Source organism: Callithrix jacchus, chromosome 9 (assembly GCF_049354715.1).
Source record: "Callithrix jacchus isolate 240 chromosome 9, calJac240_pri, whole genome shotgun sequence".
Taxonomy (NCBI): domain Eukaryota; kingdom Metazoa; phylum Chordata; class Mammalia; order Primates; family Cebidae; genus Callithrix; species Callithrix jacchus.
Window position 1 is genome coordinate 131,740,726 of NC_133510.1, and position 22,320 is coordinate 131,763,045.

General features: G+C 48.4%; 1 protein-coding gene across 1 annotated transcript in view; it reads left to right on the plus strand.

The window, feature by feature from the left end:
- The window catches only part of TMEM132C (transmembrane protein 132C), a 446,814-nt gene that overhangs the window by 335,922 nt on the left and 88,572 nt on the right, over positions 1-22,320 (plus strand). Inside the window, exon 4 of the mRNA XM_035258174.3 lies at positions 17,919-18,102. Within this exon, the coding sequence (XP_035114065.2) occupies positions 17,919-18,102 (184 nt within the window). The remainder of the gene's footprint in view (positions 1-17,918; positions 18,103-22,320) is intronic.

Below are 22,320 nucleotides of genomic sequence, written 5' to 3' on the forward strand. Positions count from 1 at the left end.
GCAGGAGAATCGCTTGAACCCAGGAGGCAGAGGTTGCAGTGAGCGGAGATCATGCCCCTGCACTCCAGCCAGGGCAGCAGAGCAAGACTTGGTCTCAAAAAAAGTTAGAGGAATGAGTGTGGAAGACGGCTGCCACAGCAATGGGGTGCAAAGCCGCAGCTTGCTCCCCAGTGTTAGAATGTGTGTGGCCTATGCACATTGCACCCCAGGACCTGTGCTTTTCTTTCAGTTCCTCAGAATGCCCTCACTCCCAGTGGCCCATCTTCCTGAAACACCCCTGCGTGTTCCCCGAGCTTTCTCTCATTCATTCAGCTTTCAGCTCAAAGGCCCTGAGACATCAGGGAAACCTCTAACCCCTGGGTTTCGTTGTCTTCATTGTAGGGATTACGCCAGGCTTGCTTCATATCATAGCCCTTGCCACCTCTTACTATAATACTGGGACCATGTGCTGTTGAGCTAAAGGTGGGGCTTGGGTGGGGTTTGGGTGGGAGTGTGTTCCATGGTGGTTTGTTTAGTCTCAGTCCATTTCCTGCCCTTTCTTCACTCAGAGCCCTGCAAACTGCATTTTCCGCACCCCTTGCCAACTGGATTTCAGCTGCATTTAGCCAGCAGGAGGCACGGGTGGGAGGTTGGCAGTGGGAAGGAAGAAAGAAACCCGGGTGTTTCTTGGCTTCTGATTCTGATGGTGTCTCCGGTGGGGCCCCATTCCTCTGTGGCTGCAGCTCTCACAGGGCAGCTCCCAGTGTAGACCCAGCCCTCATCCAATGAATTTGCCCCTGGGGTCATCACCCCCACCGTTTTTTCCTTGACCCTGAAAGTAGAAGCATCTTCCTCTTGTGGATAATCTCAAGTGACCTGACTTTTCTGTTCCTTCTACCTTTATAACTAGAATTCAATCCCTGCTGCAGAACTGCCTGGGATAGGCTTGGTGTTCCTGCCTGATGAGCAAAGATTGAAAAGCACCCAGTGATCGAGCCCTTCCAGGTGCTAGGGGACAGGACCTTCCTGTGGCGCTGGAAGCCTGGGGCAGCATCAGCGGCCAGGGCACCTGGGCCTCTGCTGTGTTGCTCCGGAGGAGACTATTGGCCTGCTGCTGCCGACTTTCATGCAGAAATAGGATCTCCATATTTGAAACTCTTCCCTTAAAAACATGCTTTTAAGTTCTGGCTGCATGTAGGGATACCCTAGGAAGCTTTACCAAAATGAAAAGTGGTACCCATGCCTAGCACAGATCAGCTGAATCTGCAAAGGAGAAGGAGAACAGGAAGGTTTTTTTAAAGCAGTAGTGTTCTTCTGAAGCTCACCAAGTGATTCTCTCATGCAGCCAAGGTTGAAGACCTTGAACAAGAAGACAGAGATTGTTAGCATAAATCATCCCAGAATGAGTGTGATGTGGACCCTGGTATGGTGTGGCTGTGATGCCACCCCAATCTCATCTTGAATTATAGTTCCCATGATGCCCACATGTCGTGGGAGGGACCTGGTGGGAGGTAATAGAATAATGGAGATGATTACCCCCATGGTGCTGTTCTCGTGACAGTGGGTGAGTTCTCAGGAGATCTGATGGTTTTATAGAGGCTTTTCCCCCTTTTGCTCAGCCCTTCTCTTTGCTGCTGCCTTGTGAAGAAGGGCATGTTTACTTCCCCTTCCCCCATGATTGTGAGTTTCCTGAGGCCTCCCCAGCCATGCTGAACTGTGAGTCAATTAAGCCTCTTTCCTTTACAAATTACCCAGTCTTGGGTATGTCTTTATTAGCAGTGTGAGAACAGACTAATACAGACCCCTAAATACACAGGGAAGTGCTGCAGTGAGAAATGGATGGCTTTCTCAAGTCAAGCGGACCCATGCCTGCTTGGGAAATGCCTTTGCAGCTGGCCGTCCTGGGGGAACCCCAGGAGGAGAGCAGAGCAGCCCCACAACTTGCTTCCTCCCAGTGCACTCTGGTCGGTCCTCTTGTGTGAGAGCCAATCGCAGGTGTGAGGGGACTCCCCATGGCAGTCTGGGACCCACCATGGACCACAATGATTCACTTCTGTACATCCCCCACTGTGCCTGGCACAAATCTGGTGCCTGATGAATGCTTGATGGATGGATGAATGGATGAATGAGTTGGATGCTGAGTAGAGAAAGCCTTCTGCTTTAAAAGTAAAAACGGTATCCCCCAGGGCCTTTTAGTCTTAGCAGTTAGTGCTACCACAGAGACCCTCAACCCATCAATTATGAACATTAACTGTAAATTATGCTTTTGCATAGTTAATTCAGCCTCTTCATTCTGTGTTTAGTAGTGCTCAGCAGGCATAAAATTCAATAGCGAGCTTTGGAGCAAATCCAGCTTCTGTGTTCTGTGATATTCTGAAAATGCAAAGTTTTGGGAGTGGACCTTGGAGCGTGTCTTTCCTGGAAGGTGTCCAATAAGCTCTGTGTCTCACTTCCCTCTTGGAACGGGCTCAACCCTTCTGGAAAGCCTGATAGCTTCAAAGGGTGCGTCTGTCCTCCTCTCCGGTTACGCAGAGAGGCCGACTCCCTCCTTGAGTAAAAATGAATACCACCTTGACTTGTGGAGGAAAGAAAAGTGTGACTCAGGGCACTTGGCTCCTGAAGCACTTACCCAGTCATTCTTCATGCAGCAAACATTTGCCGTGCACTTGCTACAGGTCCATGCTGTGATGTATCGCGAGGCAGTGACGGGGAGTAGGACGGTGTCCCTGCTGTCGTGGGACTCATCACGCCAGAGATAGGAGGAGGAAGATGGTGAACACCAAATGCTTAGAAATGCCCCCTGCATGCAGGCCACACTCCTAATGTGGCCGAGTGAGTCCTGCGTAACCAGAGTGGATGTCGCGAATAAGTCAGCCGTGGATGGCAGAGGAGAATGCCGAGACGGGGGAGCTCTGGGGAAGAGCACAGGCAGGGGCACTGAGGTGGAGGGTGCTTGGTGGGTCTTAAGGTGGGTGGAAAAACCTGGTGAGAGGGTAGAGAAGGGGATCAATGCACTGGTGGCAGAGGGACAGCTCATTATTAGGTTGGTGCAAAAGTAATTGCAGTCTTTGCCATTTCCTTTAGTGGCAATAACTTTTGTGCCAACCTAGCATCAGAATTTGGAAGGTGAAAACATTACGGATCCTGGGCCAGGCTCGGAGTGGTCATCTGATGCACATTCTCAGAGTTTCCTGATATTCACAGTTTCTTTCCTGTGACCCCAGCACTGTGGGAGGCTAAGGCAGGAGGATCGCTCAAGGCCAGTAAACAAGCCTGAGCAATGTAGCAAGACCCTGTCTCCCCAAAACCATGAAAATTAAGAAAATGAGTTGGGCATGGTGGTTAGCACCTGTAGTCTACGCCACTCAGGATGCTGAGGTAGGAGGATCACTTCAGCCCAGGAAGTTGAGGCTGCAATGAGCTACGGTGGCACCACTGCACTCCAGCTGGGACAGAGCAAGATTCTGTCTCTAAATGAAGAAATAGAATATGGTTGTCAAACCATATTCCTCCTCAGCTCACCAGGGAATGAGTGTATTTCCAATCTCCAAGCTCCAGCAAAACACTGTGCAACCCTGTTTCTCCACTACTCACTGCACTTGGCAGCTTCCCCCGTTCTACCTGGTAGCAGAAAACTTCCTCTCGCTCATTCCAGGTCTGAGAAGGCATTGCAAGTTGAAACTCTGTTGATTCAGCCTCTCAAGCTTTGCCTGATCTGCCCAGGATTGGCCCGGGAGGGCAAGTTTATCGTGACACTGAGCAGTGAGGGAAATGTTAGACCTTCAGGTATTCACTGTCTTGTGGCTTCCTTCACAGGGATGTACAATTCCATCACTTAGCCTTGACGTTCACGGAGATATCCACATTTCTACCCTGTCCCCAAGTACACAGTCTGTGCCGTCTTTGCCGCTCCACCTATTCCCCCTGCAAGAAACTGAGGCCAGGTTTACACTTGCCTCAGGTCCTGCCTCAGCTGTCTTGAGTGACCTGCCTAGAACTAGGCCCACCATTTGTGGCTTTAGGGGCCTGGGATTAGGGCAGCTTCTTCTGAGTTCCTCTCTGCTCCTGGCATCCCAAGCTAATCCTGATCTACCTTGGCCACTTGCTGCCGGCAAAGTGCAGAGGAGACTTTAGGATCACTTTGGAATGAGCAGGAGAACTCTAGAAATCAGGACCTTCATCTGTTGCTGCTTGACAAGGTGTCCCAAGGTTACTGGCTCCAAACATATATTTGATATTTCTTACAATCCATCAGTTTTCTGGGCAGTTCCCCTGTTGGAGCTGTACCCATCTGGTGTAGTCACTGGGGGCTGGCCTGGCCAGGCTTCTCCCCTCTCCAGGGGATCCTGCATCTAGGGGTCTTCATGCCACCTTGGCTTCAGCGGTGCTCTGAGAGAGTGCAAAAAGCAGCTAGAAGGCTCCCCAAGGCCCTGGAAATTTTTCATCATCACCTCTGCAGCAGGGGCTGACACGAATCCCAGGGCCAGCGGAGATTCAAGTGGGTGAGGGGACAGATGCCCCTCTTGGTGAGTGGCACAACAGAGTCCCCTTGCAGATGGGTGGGCATACTGGGATAGGTAGAATCTGAGACCATTTAATAACTTACCACAGGGTCTAACCAAAAGAACTAATGCCACTTTTAGCAGCTACAACAGAGGCAATGAGCGCAGGAAATGTTCCAAGTCAGGGCCGAGCTCAGCCCTGCACAGGACCCGCACCCACTTGCACGTCTCCCTTCCAATAGGCCCTCCGTGCCTGGGTTTAGTCTGGGCAGGAGTGGTTGTTGGGCAGAGGGCTTGGTGATTATTCTCCCCAAAAGTTTACTTCACTTGCAGCCAGTCTAGAGCTTACGTTATATATTCACTTTTTTACTCAAGAGCCCTGCATGTTACCTCTCTTCTTCCACTGCGCTGGCTTTTCTGAGGGTGACAGCAGCCTCCTTGCTACCTGCCAGGACTGGGGCACAGGAAAGAAGCCCAGTCAGTCACCAGTGAGGAAAACTGCTTGGTTATATCTCAAAGCATCACATAAAACTGTGCAAACCAGAGCATCCATGAGCAGCAGGAGGCAAGCTGGAGGCCTGAGAAACAAAGCTGGCATTGAAGAACTCTGCGTCCTTGAGGAAAGGGCCCTGACTCTGGTCAGGCTGGTGTGGAAGGAGGGTCAGATGGCTGCTGTGGAATGGGGAAGTCTAGAGGACAGAGAGCGTCGAGAGAGATTGTCAGAGGTTCAGGTTTTCCTTCTGTGGCCCTCTCCCTGGTGGAATTTGCCTCTCCCATCCTAAGCCTTTCCAGCAAGGAGCTTGTATGAATAAGGGTTCCCCAGAGACATAGAACCAATGGATAGATGAGTTGATAGATATAGATTTAGATAGACAGATTTATGGACACATTGGATGGATGGGTAGATCGATTTGATTGATTGATGAATAGATAGGATGGCTGGATTAAAGGAAAGATAAAATGGATAGAGTGATTAATTGATTGGTGGATAGACAGGATGAGTGGATGGACAGATAGATGGATGGGTGGATAGAGAGATAGATGGATAGACACATGATATAAATGGATAGATTGTAGATGGAGGGATAAGAAGATGATAGATAGCTAGATAGATAATGGATGGAAGATAGATAGATGATAGATAGATACATACATAGATAGATAGAAGATAGATAGATAATGGATGGATGGATAGATACTAGATGGGTAGATATTGATAGATAATGGATAGACAAGAGATGGATATATGGATAATGGATAGATAAATGATGGATAGAGGGATAACAACTGATTGGTGGTTGTATACATAGATAATATATAGATGGCTACATAAATAATAGACAAATGGATGGACAGATGGGTGGATAGAGAGATAATAAATAGATGGATAGATAGATAATAGATGAATAGATGGATGGATAGAAGGATGGATGGATAGATGGATAATAGATGAATAGATGACTGATTATTTATAGGTTATTATGGATAAATAGGTAATTGTTTATTATGGATAAATAGATAATAGATGGATAGATGGATCATAGATGGCTAGATGGATGGATAATAGTAGATTCATAGATATATAATGGATAGATGGATAGATAAATGATAGATGAATAGATAGTAAATGGATAAAGGATAGATGATGGGTAGATAGATGGTAGATAAATGGATAGATAAACGATGAATGGATAGGATACATAGATAATAAATAGATAACAGATAGATGGATAGTTGGATAGATGGATGGATAGCTGACAGGTTGTAGATAGGTAGATAGATGAATGGGTAGATGGATGGATGGATGGATGAATAGGTCGGTAGGTGGATGGATGAATAGGTAGGTAGGTAGGTAGATAATGAGGAGTTGGCTCATGTGATTATAGAGGCAGGCAAACCCTGAACACTGCAGTTTTCAGGCTGGAGACCCAGGAGAGCCAGCAAAATACTTCCATTCTGAAGGTGTGAGGACCAGGAAAGACAATATTTCATTCTGAGGCCAAAGGCGGGGGGAAAGTGATGTCCCAGGCAATCAGACAGCAGGAATTCCCTCTTACCTTGGGGAGAGTCAGCCTTTTTGTTCTGTTCGGGTTTTCAGTTGGTTGGATGAGGTTCACCACCTTGTGGAAGGCCAAGAGCTTCACTCAGCTGACATGCTAGTTTCACCCAGAAACAGCCTCACAGACACACCCAGAATAATGTTTGCCCAAATCTCTGGCATCCCAAGGCTCTGTCGAGGTAATGCATAAAGTTAATCATTGCAGAGACTAAATGCGACTGAAGATCGGGGGTGCATGATGGGACTGCTGTGACAGCCTTCCACGCCCTCAGTGGCATCACGTTAAACCAGCTCCTGAGGCATCGGCTGGGGAGAGGGACGGGCGAGAGGACAGTTTCATGGGTGAAGTACCCCTGGGTTTTCTCTCATTCCACCCCCCGCCCCCGATTTTTTTTTTGAAACAGAGTTTCATTCTGTTGCTCAGGCTGGAGTGCAAGTGACATGATCTTGGCTCCCTGCAACCTCTGCCTCCTGGGTTCAAGCGATTCTCCTACCTCAGCCTCCCAAGTAGCTGGGACTACAGGCGCATATACCACCATGCCCAGCTAATTTTTTTGTATTTTTAGTAGAGACAGGGTTTCACTGTGTTAGCCAGGATGGTCTCCATCTCCTGACCTCGTGATCTGCTCGCCTCAGCCTCCCAAAGTGCTGGGATTACGGACATGACCCACCACTCCCGGCCCCTCATTCCCCTTTTTATTGCTTCAGGTGTCTCCCAAGGTCCTTGGCAGTAAGGCGGGTTTCCCACACTGAAGAATTTACATTCCTGGAGAGTAAGATATGGAAGGGTCCTCATCAGGTTCCTTGAACTTTTGAGGTCATTTGTGGGGGCTTTAGAGCTTCCATGCACCCCAGCTCCATCTTCTCTGAGAATCACTTTGAGAGATTCATCATTTTTCAGCAAACCCCTGTGTCCCGCATGTTAATTGGATCTGAAGGGCTGGACTTGGTGCCCGCTTTGGGCTGGCCAGGGCCCACCCACAGGGAGCCTGCTGGGGCCAGGGGCCATGTGAAGCCAAGACACCCGAACCTCTGAGGCCTTCTTGGCAGCTGCACTTCCTCAAGTGTGACCTCATTTAGTTCAAGCTTCAGCTGCTGCAGAATGGCTGCACGACACTCCTGGTAGGCAAGGCCCATGCGCGCCACCTGCTCTGCTTCAGGATGCTGCATCCTGCATGGAAAATAAAAACCATCAGGCTTGCAAGAGCGCAGCAGACCCCTCCCCAACGTGGCCGGGGTTCCCTGGAGCCTCCGCCAGGGCCTTTCACACGGGAGGGGCCTGGAGGAACGGGAAGCCCCTGTGGGCTCTCCCCTCTCCGAGGGCTTGGTTTCCTCTGTGGTCTGCTCCCCCGCCTGTATTTCCCTCGCTGTGCAGCCTCCTTTCTTAATTGGATTCAGCTCAACATTTACCCAGTGAGAGATTTCCCATTTAAAAAAATCCAAACTTCTGTTTTATTCTTGGAAAACAGAATTTCTGGCAACAAGGGGCGCAGGTTTGCACCTGGCTGTGGTGGGCTAGAACTGGGAAGCAGCTGCCCCTAAATGTGGCAGAGGGCCTCCAGTGTGTCACAGCCTCTGTCAAGGCCTGTGTGTGACACAGCACAGTCCCCTGCATTCCACCTGCCTGACTTCGCAAGGCATTTGAGTTTGCGGACCCTGCCGTGGATGGATGCACCTCCCTGCCTCTCACCCCCACTCCAGGAGACTCAGAAAAGGGGCAGGTCTCGGTTCCAGGGGCCTCTCGTGTACTGACAAGCTTGTCGGAGAGTGGATCTTTTCTCAAATTTTAAAAATTTGTTTTATGAATAAGAAGCCCTGTTATTGCTGGGGCTCACCAGTAAACAAGACAAGCTTTTAAAACCCTTTTACGGGGCTTCATTTTAGAAAAGAGGAGCTGGAAGAAGTCAACAGACAGGAATAAGGAAAACACGGGACAGGTCAGAGGGTGATGAGTGCTGTGGAAAAGACCAGAAGTAGAATTGGAGGCAGGAGGTGTCGCTGAGAGGGTGATATGGGCCCATGTGAGCTGAGACCTCAGGGAGGTTGAGGAAGCCTCCAGATGTGTGCGGGGAGATGACTCCAGGCAGAGGAAGGAGCAAAATGCAAAGATCCCAAAGCAGGAATGTTCCTGGAGGGTTTGACTCTTTGAGGAGCCCAGTGGGGCTGGAGGAGAATGAGCACGGGGAGGGGTAGGCGGGCCCCAGGGTTAAGGGTGGGGGGCACCGGTCAGGCTCAGCTTCGCACGCCCTGGTGAGGACTTCGGCCTTAGCAGAGTGCGATGGGGAAGCTCTTGGCGATTTAGGCCGGAGAAGTCTCGTGGCCCGAGTCATACTTCAGCAGAATTACTCTGGCTGCCACATGGAGAAGAGATGCATGGGTAGGGGAGCGGGTTTGGGCAGAAATGGGCATCCCAGATAGGAGGGACTGAAGTGACCCGGGTGAGAGATGATGGTTGCTTGGGCTGCAGCCCTCATCATGAGACTGGTGAGAAGTGCTCAGGTTTGGGATGTTTTCAAAATAATGCCGATGGATTAGACGTGGGATGTGAAGGGAAGAGAGAATTCAAGAATGACTCCCGGCGATTTTAGCTGCGTTTACTCCTCACACAATGATGTGATAATCACAGCCACCACCATTGTGGAGCATCACCTGTGTGCCCGCATTGTGGAGCATCCCTGGGTGTGCTCGGTATGCACATTTATCTCTCTAAATACGCACAGCAAAGACCAGACTGTGTATCCCATTTCATAGATGAGGAAACTGAGGTTTTGAGAGCACAAATCACAGGAGTAATGTCTCAAGGCTAGTAAATGATTAAATGTGGGATTCATACGCAGGGCGTTGACTCCAAAGCTGTGGTCACACTCTCCCACCATGCAGCATCAAGGAAAATAAATAACAGGGCCAGGTCTAGCCAAATTTAGGGGCAGGAAGGGATGCGAATGTGATTCCTAGAAAGGTCACTTCGATCAGAACCTGGGGAGCTTGGGTAAAGTCTCGTTGCTAACCTGGTACCTTCAGCAAACCTTAGGACACATGGCCTTGGAAAGATAAATGCACGAAGTCTTGCTGGGTTATTAAGCAGAAGAAATAATTGCAGCAATACTGAGAGCTTCCACTTGGTGGGTAGTTGCTACCGTATGCACTGAGCTTTACACATGTGCTGTGCTATTTACCCTTGCAACAAACAGCCTCACAAAGGTTGGCTTATTACAGGTCAAAACCCGATTCTTCTAGAGGTGAAGTTAAAGGCTCTTAAACATCCCTGCATATTAGAATCACCTGGGGATCTCTTAAGACTCCCAACAGCAGGCCCCACTTCAGACCAATGAAAGCAAGGTCTCTGAGATGGGACCCAGGCTCCAGAGTTATTTGTGTGTCACTACCGTTGAGAACTAGTGGGTTAAGTGATTTCCCCAAAGTTACCCCTCTGCTAACTAGCGAAGTCAGAATTCAAACCCAAATGTGTTCATTTCAGAACCCAGAGCTGTAAGATCTACCCAACGATATCTCTGCATAGAAATTAGGAAGTAAAAGAAAAAAATGAAAGTGAAAAGCTTGTTAATCACAGAGAGAAAACACTTCTGTGTAGAGCAGTAATTCTCAACATTGATGATACATTAAAACCACTTAAGTTTAAAAATACTAATGTCTGAGTGTCACCTCTCAAGATTCTGATTCTGTTAGTCTAGGTAGACACAGCTATTGATAGTTTATATTTTAATTTCCCCAGGTAATTATAATATTCAGCCAGGATGGAGAGCCCCTGCTTGAGAGGATAGGGAGGCTCAGGTTTCTTCCATAAGGATTGTAGTTCTTTTAAGCAGTTTCACTGGCATCTATATGATTCTCAGTACTCTCTCTCTTATTTTGTCTTTTCATACATTATCTGCTTCTGTAAATTTTTAGGCTTTGGGGAATGTGGTAGAGAGAAATAAAATGCGGATTTTCGTTTTTTTCTTTTTGAGACAGGGTCTCATTCTCTTATCCAGGTTACAGTGCGGTGACCAGATCTCAGCTCCCTGCAACACTGTAACTCCTGCCTCCCTGCAACACTGTAACTTCCACCTCCCTGCAACACTGTAACCTCTGCCTCCCTGAAACACTGTAACCTCTGCCTCCCTGCAACACTGTAACTTCCACCTCCCTGCAACACTGTAACCTCTGCCTCCCTGCAACACTATAACCCCCACCTCCCTGCAGCACTCTAACCGCCCCCCCCGCCTCCCTGCAACACTGTAACCTCTGCCTCCCTGCAACACTGTAACTTCCACCTCCCTGCAACACTGTAACCTCTGCCTCCCTGAAACACTGTAACCTCTGCCTCCCTGCAACACTGTAACTTCCACCTCCCTGCAGCACTCTAACCGCCCCCCCCGCCTCCCTGCAACACTGTAACCTCTGCCTCCCTGCAACACTGTAACCTCTGCCTCCCTGCAACACTGTAACCTCTGCCTCCCTGCAACACTATAACCCCCACCTCCCTGCAGCACTCTAACCCCCCCCGCCTCCCTGCAACACTGTAACCTCTGCCTCCCTGCAACACTGTAACCTCTGCCTCCCTGCAACACTGTAACCTCTGCCTCCCTGCAACACTATAACCCCCACCTCCCTGCAGCACTCTAACCCCCCCCCCGCCTCCCTGCAACACTGTAACCTCTGCCTCCCTGCAACACTGTAACCTCTGCCTCCCTGCAACACTGTAACCTCTGCCTCCCTGCAACACTATAACCCCCACCTCCCTGCAGCACTCTAACCGCCCCCCCGCCTCCCTGCAACACTGTAACCTCTGCCTCCCTGCAACACTGTAACCTCTGCCTCCCTGCAACACTATAACCCCCACCTCCCTGCAGCACTCTAACCCCCCCCCCGCCTCCCTGCAACACTGTAATCCCCGCCTCCCTGCAACGCTGTAACCTCTGCCTCCCTGCAACACTGTAACCTCTGCCTCCCTGCAACACTGTAACCTCTGCCTCCCTGCAACACTGTAACCTCTGCCTCCCTGCAACACTATAACCCCCCCCCCCGCCTCCCTGCAACACTGTAATCCCCGCCTCCCTGCAACGCTGTAACCTCTGCCTCCCTGCAACACTGTAACCTCTGCCTCCCTGCAAGGCTGTAATCTCTGCCTCCCAATCCGGGAGTGTTATCTCAGCTCAGCCATTCAAAGAGCCTTACTCAGACTTTTGAATGGTGGATCCTTAGGCAAAGACTCAAGAACAGAACATTAATTTTGACATCAGCAGCGCTGTCCTCTCGAGAACTGGCATCCGAGGTTCTAGCTTTGTAGCCCTCCTTTGTTCCCACCTAGGCCCCATGCCCATTTCTCCAGTCTGCCTGGTAGTTTTGAGGCATTTGTTCCATTCTCTTTTCCTTGTCAATCAGTGCAAGGTGTTTTCTGTGGCTTGCAACTTGCACCACCAAGGGACGTGCCTCAGCACCGTGGAGAGATCATAGAAAGCCCTCGGATGTGAGTGTTGACATTAGGGTCACTGGAACTTTCTAAGAAAACCCTTCCCAGCGAGGAAACATGTGTCCTCGCCTTCATGAAATATTCATGAGGTGGAATGAACAAAGTAACACCTGGGTCAAGTGATTCTCTTCCCCTCAAGTGGCTTCCCTTTAAGAAGGCTGATCTTCTTTATTTTGTTAGTCTCTTTCCTTTCTGTGGGCACTAAGCTGTCGACCAACTTTGGAGCTAAAATCCCTAACTCCCTATGCTAGGGAGGTAAAGCACTTTGGGCTTTTAACACACCCCCAGACTCAATTTTCTTACCAAATAGACTCCGACGGCTAAGAGGTTTGGTAAATTAAGTTTCCAGTGCTCCAAACTTTATTGTGACTGTTGGGGGAATTTATTTGCTCTTGAGTAAGAGCTTTTTAAGCCGATTTTTAAAATTTAGTTCAAGAGTTAACCGCAAGAAATCTACACTATTGATTTAGCAAGTGATGGTTCTTGGGTGCTCTCTGGAGTCACTTAAGTGTTTAAATTCCTCTCTTTATTGCTCCAACAGCATCACAAGCCCCATATGAGTGGATGTGGAAGACTGTTGGTCCCTTCCAGGCAAACCTTAGCAAATATTTCAGTCTGATTATAGTCAGCGGAAAGGCACTGACCACAGAAGAATTGAAAGAAGAAGATTTCTTATTTTTTTAGTGTCTATCTGCCACACAGTGTGCATTATGGCATTGCGTCCGACAGAGGCAAGCACTCAGGAAATGCACTGTATGCAAATCCTAGGGAATCCCAGTACACAGGGAACGGTTGAGAGCCTGACCTCCACTGCGGCTCATTGTCAGGAATCTTCTGGACCAGCCTTCAAGAGTGTGTCTGAATGGTGGCTTTAGACAGCCAACCCTAAAGTCACTAAGCCTGAGCATGATGTCAAGTCCTGCTAAAAACAAGAAATGGACAGAACGTACTGATGCTTGCTGGCACCAAGTTTTGTTCTAAGTGCTTTGACTCGTTCATTCGTATCAACTCTGAAATGAGAGGGATTAACATCCTCATTTTGCGAATAGAGAAAATGAGGCAGAGTTGTCCAGCCGTTCAGCCAGTAGCTGGTGAAGCCAGGCTGTGAGTCGGGAGGTCTGTTTGACGCCTGCAGCACGAATCCCAACACACGTGTACAGCGCTTAAGGAGCCACGGCTTTTCGTCTAGGTTCAAATTGCTAACTTTCCTCCTCTCTCCTTTCCTCTCTCGCTTTCTTCCTTCCTTCCTTCTCTCTTTCTCAATTCATTTCTTGCTTTATTCCTTCTTTTCTCTTTCGTTATTTCAGTGAAATGCTTGTTGGAGGCTTAATGTTGATGACACATCGGATTGGAGATGCTTTCATTGCAACAGGAGTCGTCGGGGTGGGAGCAAGGTTAGGGACTGGCTCTAGCCCCATGGCCACTGCTGCCTCACCCCTGGAGCACCAGGGGTCCTTGGCACTGCAGTTGGCGAATCACCACATGCATCGTTTCTTGGAAGACATCTGCCACCTCAGGTCACAGCAATTCTATAAAACGCTTTTGCCAGAATATGGAGATGCTGGAATGAAACCTTCTTCTAAGCCACAGGCAGGAAACTGAGAGTCAGCAGAGAGCTACACCATGGTTAAAAGGCAAAGGTTCTTATAATTTAAAATCCAGGGATTTTAGAGAAAAAAGCCTAGATTCCCAACTTCTCTAGGAAAATCTTCTGCTACCCAGCAGTCATCCCATAAGTCAGCAAGGACAGAGGGGAGACGCTACCTTAAAATGCCCAGAGTGGAACGAGCAACACCAACTTGCCAGTCACTCATCTCCACAGCAGGGTCAAACTTCGAAGTAGGGTTGCATTTTCTTTAACTGAGATATGTCATACTATGCATTTTTTAGAGATGGAGAAGACAGGGCTGTGTGGGGATGGAGAAGGGGTAGGACAGAATAAGAATGCACAAAAATAAAGAAACAAGGGCAATGGTTCTGTGTCTTCCCCGAGGAATTCCTTGTCTTGTGTCAGAATGTTTAATCCTGAGGCCTCCCGGGAGCTCATTTCTCTGTCGGGTCAGTCTGGTCTCACCTTTGGTCTATTACACACATTCCCAGGGTCCCTGTGGACACAGAACTATCTCTTCTTCTTTCTGTCTGAGATCTCCAACTCCCTGAAAGACTCATGTGGGTGTTCAAGCCAGACCCCTGCCCCCAGTGCACCAGGGAGCTTGCCCTGATGTCACCCTGACCTAGAATTCTGTGCAGCTGCCAGAAAGCTGGAGCTTTCATCCACTTTTGACATTTGTATTTTTTTTTTTTCCATTCTGAAACTAAGATTAGGTTTAGTTGGCTCACAGGTGGTGGGCATCGGACTGGGGAGCTGTGGAATGTTTCAAACGGGACGCTGCTGAGTCGCTCCCTCCTATCTGAGGTTGAAGAATAGGTTGAAGCTCTTTCTGGCTGCAGAGGTTCAAGAGTGTCTGTGCCATGCACTGGTGCAAAATGAGAACCCCAGTCACCACCCCAGGGTTTGGATTTGGACTGAAGTATGCATGGAACCCGGTCCAGTGCCTAGCACAGGAGTATATTGTCAACAGTCACATGTTATTTTTATTCTTGTGCCAACTATAATGAAACGCTTTACGGAGGTCACCTCACTGCTCACAAAAATCACATAACAATGTTTTTCAGGCCAAAAGGAAAAATGCCGCTTCTCTTTTCTCTTGTCCTTGACTGTGCCTGTCTTAATGCCCTTTGTTAGCACAACTGCAGTGGAGCAGGCTGCTGCTAAGCATGAGAACTTGTGCTGGCTGCTTTTTCATGCCGCGTTCCTCCCCGTACAATGGGAATGCCGTTATTTCAGTCTTCTAGATGATGCCACTGAGTCTCGGAGAGATGATGTGAGTGGCTGCGATGCTCACAGAGCTTTGTAAGAGAGTGAAGAGAGGTGCAGGCTGAAGCTTACTGCAGCCTCTGTGCTGCTGCGCCAGTACAGGCATCCCTTTGGGACTGAAAGGGGGTCTTTGGACAGCTGGATGTTTCCCACGTCCATTTGCTGAGTAGAGTCACTCAAGTAGCCACGCAGCTCCTGGACGGCGCCAGGGCTAAGGACAGTCAAGTCCAGGTGTGCTTGCTAAGAAGACAAGATTAAACTCCCTGAAACGCAAGGCGGTCTGCAGGTCGGCAGTGAGAGCATCTCCTGGATGTTGAGTTGTGACCCCTCTGGGCCTCAGCTGCTGGACCGAGAACGTCTCTTAGTTTGGAAACACTCTAGACCCAAGACACCTCTCCCTCATTTTTAAAGACCAGCAGTTCATGCTTGAGATTTGCAGCCCCTAGCTTGATATTCAAGACCTTGGATTTCCTTTCCCTCCCAGAGGACTCTCCAGCATCTCATAAATCCTGATTATCTGGGCCCTACTCCTGGCCCTGCGGACTTAAGGAAGATTCACGAGTCCCAGTGCTTTTGTTTGATGCAGTAACCTTCCGGTTATGTCCTTCCCCGGCCACTGAGCGGGACTGAGGGTGATGTGGTGGAGAGTTAGCATTCTGGCTGTCAATCAAGCCCTGAAGATTGAATGGTGTACCCAGTATTCATGCCCCAGCAAAAGGAAGCTTTTCACTGCTACTCTTTATGTTGGCACATGCTTGAGATGCAGTTTTTAAGCATATTTGGCATTTCTTTCTTGATGTGCCATGGAAAGATCTCCTTTCATTCACCTGCAAACATGTAGCCTTCCAGGATGCCAGCCTGAGGTCTTGCTGACCATTGGCCCACCACTTGTCGCCATCCTTAGCGATCAGCAGAGGGCACTGGAGCCACCTCGGGCTGGATGCTAAGGCTCACCAGAACCCTGGCCCCCTACAAACCCAGCTTGGTGCCCGGCTATGCCCTACCTTCTTGTTTCCACCAATAGCGGTTCTGTTGACTCAGTAGCTCTGGAAAGCCTGGCCAGCTTCCCCTCCTCTGACCTGTAGCCAATACTGGAAAAAGTTTTCTGTAAAGATCTGGATGAGAAATATTCCAGGCTTTGCAGGCTCTACGTTGACGGATGCAGTTACTCAACCATGTTCTTGTAACACGAAAGCAGCCATAGGAAACTGTAAATGAGCAGGCCGGGCTGTCCAGCAGTGAAATATGACTCAAAAAATAGGCAGCTGGTTCACAGGACCCAGCTTGGTGTCTCCTGCCCTAAGGGAAAAAAAAGACGAATAAACAAACAAAAATGAAACTGTTGGAGCCTTGTGATGTCGTGCTTGACCACCAGCTGTCTTAGGTGAGGACCTGTAAAGAGCGCTGGACTGGGAGACAGGAGATGCTACATTTTATGTGGACTGCACTACCCAGCTATGTGGTCGTGTGCAAACCTTTTTTTCCTTTTTTGGCTTTAATTTACATTTAACCTAAAAAATGAAAAAGTTTGGCCCACCAGTAGTTCCCAAAATACATATATGTCAAATGCATGGAATTGCTCAGAATTCTTAGTCGCAGAAAAAAGAGTCCGTTTAGCTAAGTAGTCCCTCTAAGCAGAAGAGGTGTCACTAAAGGATACTAGGTAATTCAGGTAATCTCGAGAAGAACCACTGAACTGAATGTATTTACTACACAACCAGGGACAGGGCAGCCAGGGATAACACAGACAAAAAAGATCCAACCCCTGCAGAAGACTGTGCTGGTGGATGTACCACTGTCACCCCTTAGTGTGATGATGTAAAGGCCTGGATGCCGGGGACACCCCGCAGCTGCCCCAGGAGAACCAGGGCCACTGTGCTCACCAGAAAACCCCAATTCCCTTCCTGGCTGCTTCTCCAGAACCCGCTTCTCCCTCTTAAGTCCCGAATGAGTGGGTCTGACTGGAGCAAACTCTGCTTCAATCCTGCATGTAGCAGCAAGGGGGCCTGAGAATGTAGTTTAGGCCTCTCAGCCCCGATAGCAGAGGAGGACAAGCAGAGGGGGACAAGCAGAGGGGGTTGAAGGTGCTGTGGAGTGAGTGGCCTACAGCAGTAGTCCCCAGCCTTTTGGGCACCAGGGACCAGTTTTGTGGAGGACAATGTTTCCACAGATTGGGGTGGTGGGGGAAGGATGGTTTCAGGATGATTCAAGTACATTGCATTTATTGGGCACTTTATTTCTATTATTATGTTGTAATAATAATGCATAAATAATGAATATTGAATAATGAACTCATTATACAAGTCACCATAATGTAGAATCAGTAGAGCCCTGAGCTGCTTTTCCTGCAACTGGATAGTCCCATGTGGGAGTGATGGGAGACAGCGACAGATCATCAGGCATTAGATTTTCATAAGGAGCTTACAACCTAGATCCCTCACAGGCACAGTTCACAATACGGTTCATGCTCCTATGAGAATCTAAGGCTGAGGCCAGTGTGACAGGAGGTGATGTGCAGGTGGTGATGCCAGCTGTGGGGAGTGGCTGTAAATAGAGGTGAGACTTCGCTTGCTTACTGATCAGTCACCTCCTGCTGTGCAGCCCTGTTCCTAACAGGCCATGGACTGGTACTGGCTCATGGCCCAGGGGTTGGGGACCCCAGCCTAAAGCATCTGCTGCATCTGCAGAACTGAACAGAGGCCTTTCAGGTACACACTGCAGGTGTGAGATAAACTGGCTTAATGTATCATCTGCAGAGCTGGTAATAACCATTCATCAACACAGCCACAGGTTACTGCTCAGTGTTGAAGATTCTTGGCCCATATCCCTAACTTGTGGGTGCTTCTCTGTCCTAGCTGCCAGTCCTTACCTTGTAGGTAGTTCCATGTCCCAGACGTCCCCACCAAAACCCCAGAGCCATCCCCTAAAGGTGCTTTCTTTGTCTTTATCTTCTGGGTACAATTATGAGGGAGAGAAGGGTCCTTTGAATTACGTTGACTTAAAGCCATTTTCTTTTTTCTCTTCCAGAAGCAGCAGTTTATTCAATGAGGTTGTGCAGATGAACTTTGAAATAGCCAGTTTCAGCAGTCTTTCGGGGACTCAGCCCATCACATGGCAGGTGGAATACCCGCGGAAGGGGACCACAGACATTGCCGTGTCCGAGATCTTCATCAGCCAGAAGGACCTGGTGGGCATTGTTCCCTTGGCGATGGTGAGTCCTGAGGTACCATGGATGCTTCTGCATTCAGCCACCTGATTGTATCCCGTGTCCTTTCTATCTGTCATGGGATGTTTGCTGCAATGGTTTTATGGAGTGTTTACTTTGAAAGTTTCCCCTCTCCCCCAACCCTGGATGTTGCAACTTTTCATTAGCCTGGCCTCTCTCAACTTTAGTTGTAAAGTGTAGTCCAGCAAGTCACAACAATTGCTGGAGGTGGAAGTGAGCACCTGTTATTTTGAGATGCTTCCCAGGTGATTCCAGTGTGCAGCCCGAGTTGGAAACCCCTGAGCTAAAAGGACAGTCAGCTTTGCTCTCTTTCTGCACACTTGGCTCCTTCCTGCTGCCCACTCCATGCTAGAGATGGATGCCCCTTCATCTCCTCTTTGCTTAGGATGATGGAGCTCACTCAGCATTGAACTCTCACTGGGCGCACTGGACTGCAAGGTCAACCTGAAATACAGAAAGTGGATGAGTGACATTGGGCTTGAGTCATGAAGCACCCTCTGTCCAACTCACAATATGGTGACTCTTCAATTACTATCAATAGTGTGCACTGATGAGGATGTATATGCAAACATGCTACTTGCATGAGTTGTGTCATGAGAAATTGATTCATCAGGATTATGAGAAATGGATTGTTCAGGATTCTTTGGGTTATAAAGGCTACAGACACAACCTAACTTAAACTTGTCTCACATAACTTTAAAAGTCTAGAAAGGTGTTTCCCAAACACTGACATACATGCGGATCACATGAACATTTTGAGTAGATGCCCATCCTTGCGTAGGAGGTCTGGGTTGGGTACTTATTTTTCAAAGCTCCTAAGCCGTGCTGGTGTGGCTGGTCTGCAGACCACACTTGAAGTGCAAATGATGTGGTCTGGAGGTTGGCTTCTTTTCCTTTCTCAGCTCTCCTTCCTCGTTGTTAGTCACAAGATGGCACCAGCAATGCCATACTGGCTTCTTCACAGCACCATGTCCAGCAAGAAATGAGTAGAAACCTCATTGCCAATCACTCCAGCAAATCTTTGGGACAGGGACTGATTGGAACTGATTGGCTTGGGTCATGAGCCTAACCTGAAGCCAATCACTGAAATCAAAATAATGTGTTGCTCTTATTGGCCGGTCCTGGGGAATGTATCACCCTGGGGCAGGTGTGGAATCAGGTGAGGGAAGTGTAGCAGCAGGTGGGACACATGTGAAATCAAGTGGGGTAGGTATGGCCTTCTCAGGTGGAGAAGGTGTGGATCAGGTGAGGCAGGTGTCAGGTGTAGCCTCAGGTGGGACAGGTGTGGCCTCAGATGGAGTAGGTGTGGATCACGTGAGGCAGGTGTGGCCTCAGGTGGGCAGGTGTGGATCAGGTGAGGCAGGTGTCAGGTGTAGTCTCAGGTGGGGCAGGTGTGGAATCAGGTGGGACAGGTGTGGAATCAGGTGGGGCAGGTGTGGCCTCAGGTGGGGCAGGTGTGGAATCAGGTAAGGCAGGTGTGGAATTAGGTGGGGCAGGTGTGCCCTCAGGTGGGGCAGATGTGGATTGAGACTAAGAGCCTATGCATCATGGAAAAATCTGGCTTTCAGTGAAAGACAGGGAACAGATGCTGGTCAGACAAAACAGCAGATGTCCACCCCAGAAGATATCATCTACCACAAAGATCTGTAAACACTGTGATGTTACAGAATAATTCCTTTTGACTTTTTATGTCCTAGAACAGGGATCAGAAAACAATAGCCTGTGGGCCACATCCAATCTGCTGGCCAGTTTTTTACAGCATGTGAGCTAAGAATGGCTTTAATATTTTTAAATATCTACATTTTTAAATGGTCCTGTCTAGCTACTTGACATGCTCAGTTCTGCCTCTTGGCTCATATGCTCTAAAGTTTTTACTATCTGGACCTTTAGAGAGAAAATTTGCAGACCTGTGTCCTAGAACACACACCCACATCGGTTCTGGACAAGGGCTCAGTTTCAGTCTTACCTAATTCAGAAGAATAAGACATTCAAATACTTCAAAAAGGAAAAACCATCTTAAGAATGTGAGATATTATAATGGCCCTTTTCAAGGGTGCAGAAGTCTTCCTTGGATGGATGTGTTGTTATTGGGGGTGCTGTGTTGCTGTAGTGCCTTTAAGGTAAACTGAAGTGAGTACTAATGTCTGTACTCTTGCCAGGATCCTTTTGTTTGCAAGTAAATGCATGTGAATTCGAACAAGCTTTATCCAAAAGTTCACTTTTAAACAAACATCTTGGCAGCACCAGCATAGAGCTCTGGGCTCTGAACACTGGATTTGGGTGCCTGTGCAGTGATATGGTTTGGCTGTGTCCCCACCCAAATCTCATCTTGAACTGTAGCTTCCATAATTCCCACATGTTGTGGGAGGGACCCAAGGGAGTTGATTGACTCGTGGGGTGGTGTTTCCATGCTGTTCTTGAGGTAGTGAATAAATCTCAGGAGATCTACAGCTTTTGTAAGTGGTTTCCCCATTCACTTGGCTGTCATTCTGTCTCGCCCATTGCCATGTAAGACGTGCTTTTTTCTTCCACCGTGGTTGTGAGACCTCCCCAGCCACATGGAATGGTGAGTCCATTACCTCTTTTCCTTTATAAATTACCCAGTGTTGGGTATGCCTTTATCAGCGGCGTGAAAACAGGCTAGTACATGCGGTAGCATCATTTTGCCTCCCCTGGGATGTACAACTTGACCTCAGCTATGCAAAGCAACATGGAAAATTAGAAAACAGACGAGGTAGTTTGGAGGAATTTCTATTCTCCTATTTTCTGTATGTTCAAAGTTTTGGTTTAGAATAAGCTTCAGAACATTTATAACCAGGCAAAAAAGAAACTTTTATTGGAAATAATTAGCTAATAAAACTGCAGCTTTGAACAGAAGATGAGAAAAAACAATAATAATGAACAAAAAGCAAATCCTATATTGTCTGTTAGCAGCCAGTGAGACAGCTGGTTAGATATTTGAACAAATTAAGTGTGTTTTCAATTTGTTGATTGTTTTAAAGAAAACAAACTTCAGAAAGGTGAAATAGGGGATTAACAGATGGAAAATCTACCTCACTGGGAAGTTCTTGCCTTAAAATCAGGCCTTCTGAAGCTCTTTCTTAAATCCAAGGAGACAGCCATGGATGGGAGGATTCAACCATAGCCTCATTCCCCTACAGCCTCTTTCTCCCCCCCGAGTAAATGCAGTGGGAAAAGTGGGGAGAAGCACTCTCAACTCTCCCCAGAGTAGACCCTGCAGGTGGAAGCCACCTGAATCTCACTGCGGGTGCCTGGGCACTGTTTTATTTGGAGAGCACTGATTCCCAAAGCCACCGTTTTGCTCATCCTGCCTCCAGGCTTCCTGGCAATGAGAATCTTGCCCTGTGGGGGCAGGAAAGCCCATGGCCCTCCTGCCAGCACCCACCTCTCCCTAATCCCCTCCTGCCTGCCCTGGCTCCCACTGTGCCAAAGTTAGACTTGGGAGGGTGAGGCAAGAGAGGTGTCTGAATGGGAAAACCAAGGCCACTTTCTTACAAAAGCTTTCAAAACTATAGAGGAAGGAGCATTTGGGACTGACAAAAACATGAGAGGTTGTTCTTTCTTCAATGTAAGAAAGCAGTGTTCACATCCCAGCATCCCAAGTTCAGGCCACATGAGCAGAGGCCTGACACAGATTTCCATGTGATCCATTCTGTATGGCAGTGGCTAGGTCAATTTTTAAGAATAAATGGACAAGGACAAGCGCAATGGCTCACACCTGTAATCCCAGCACTTTGGGACGATTTCTTGAGTCCAGGAGTTTAAGACCAGCCTGGGCAACATAGTAAGACCTTGTTTCTACAAAAATACCAAAATTGGCCAGGTGCAATGACACACTCTTGTAGTCCCAGCTCTTGGGGAGGCTAAAATGGGAAGATCGCTTGAGCCCAGGAGTTGGAGGCTGCAGTGAGCCATAATGGTGCCACTGCATTCCCAGCCTGGGCAACAGAATGAGACTCTGTCTAAAAAAAGGAAAGAAAAGAAAAAGAGAAAGAAAAGGAATAAACACACAGCAAAATTTATTCAGCCTCACTCAGCTCTGCAGGTATTCATTGTTACAGGTCCTGAGAGTACAGCAGTCAGCAGACAAAGTTTGCCCTCCTGAAGGTGTCCTCCAGTGAAGCAACAGACAGCAAACAGGTAGATGTTTCCTCTGATGAGGTCCAGGTAGTGATCAGATGC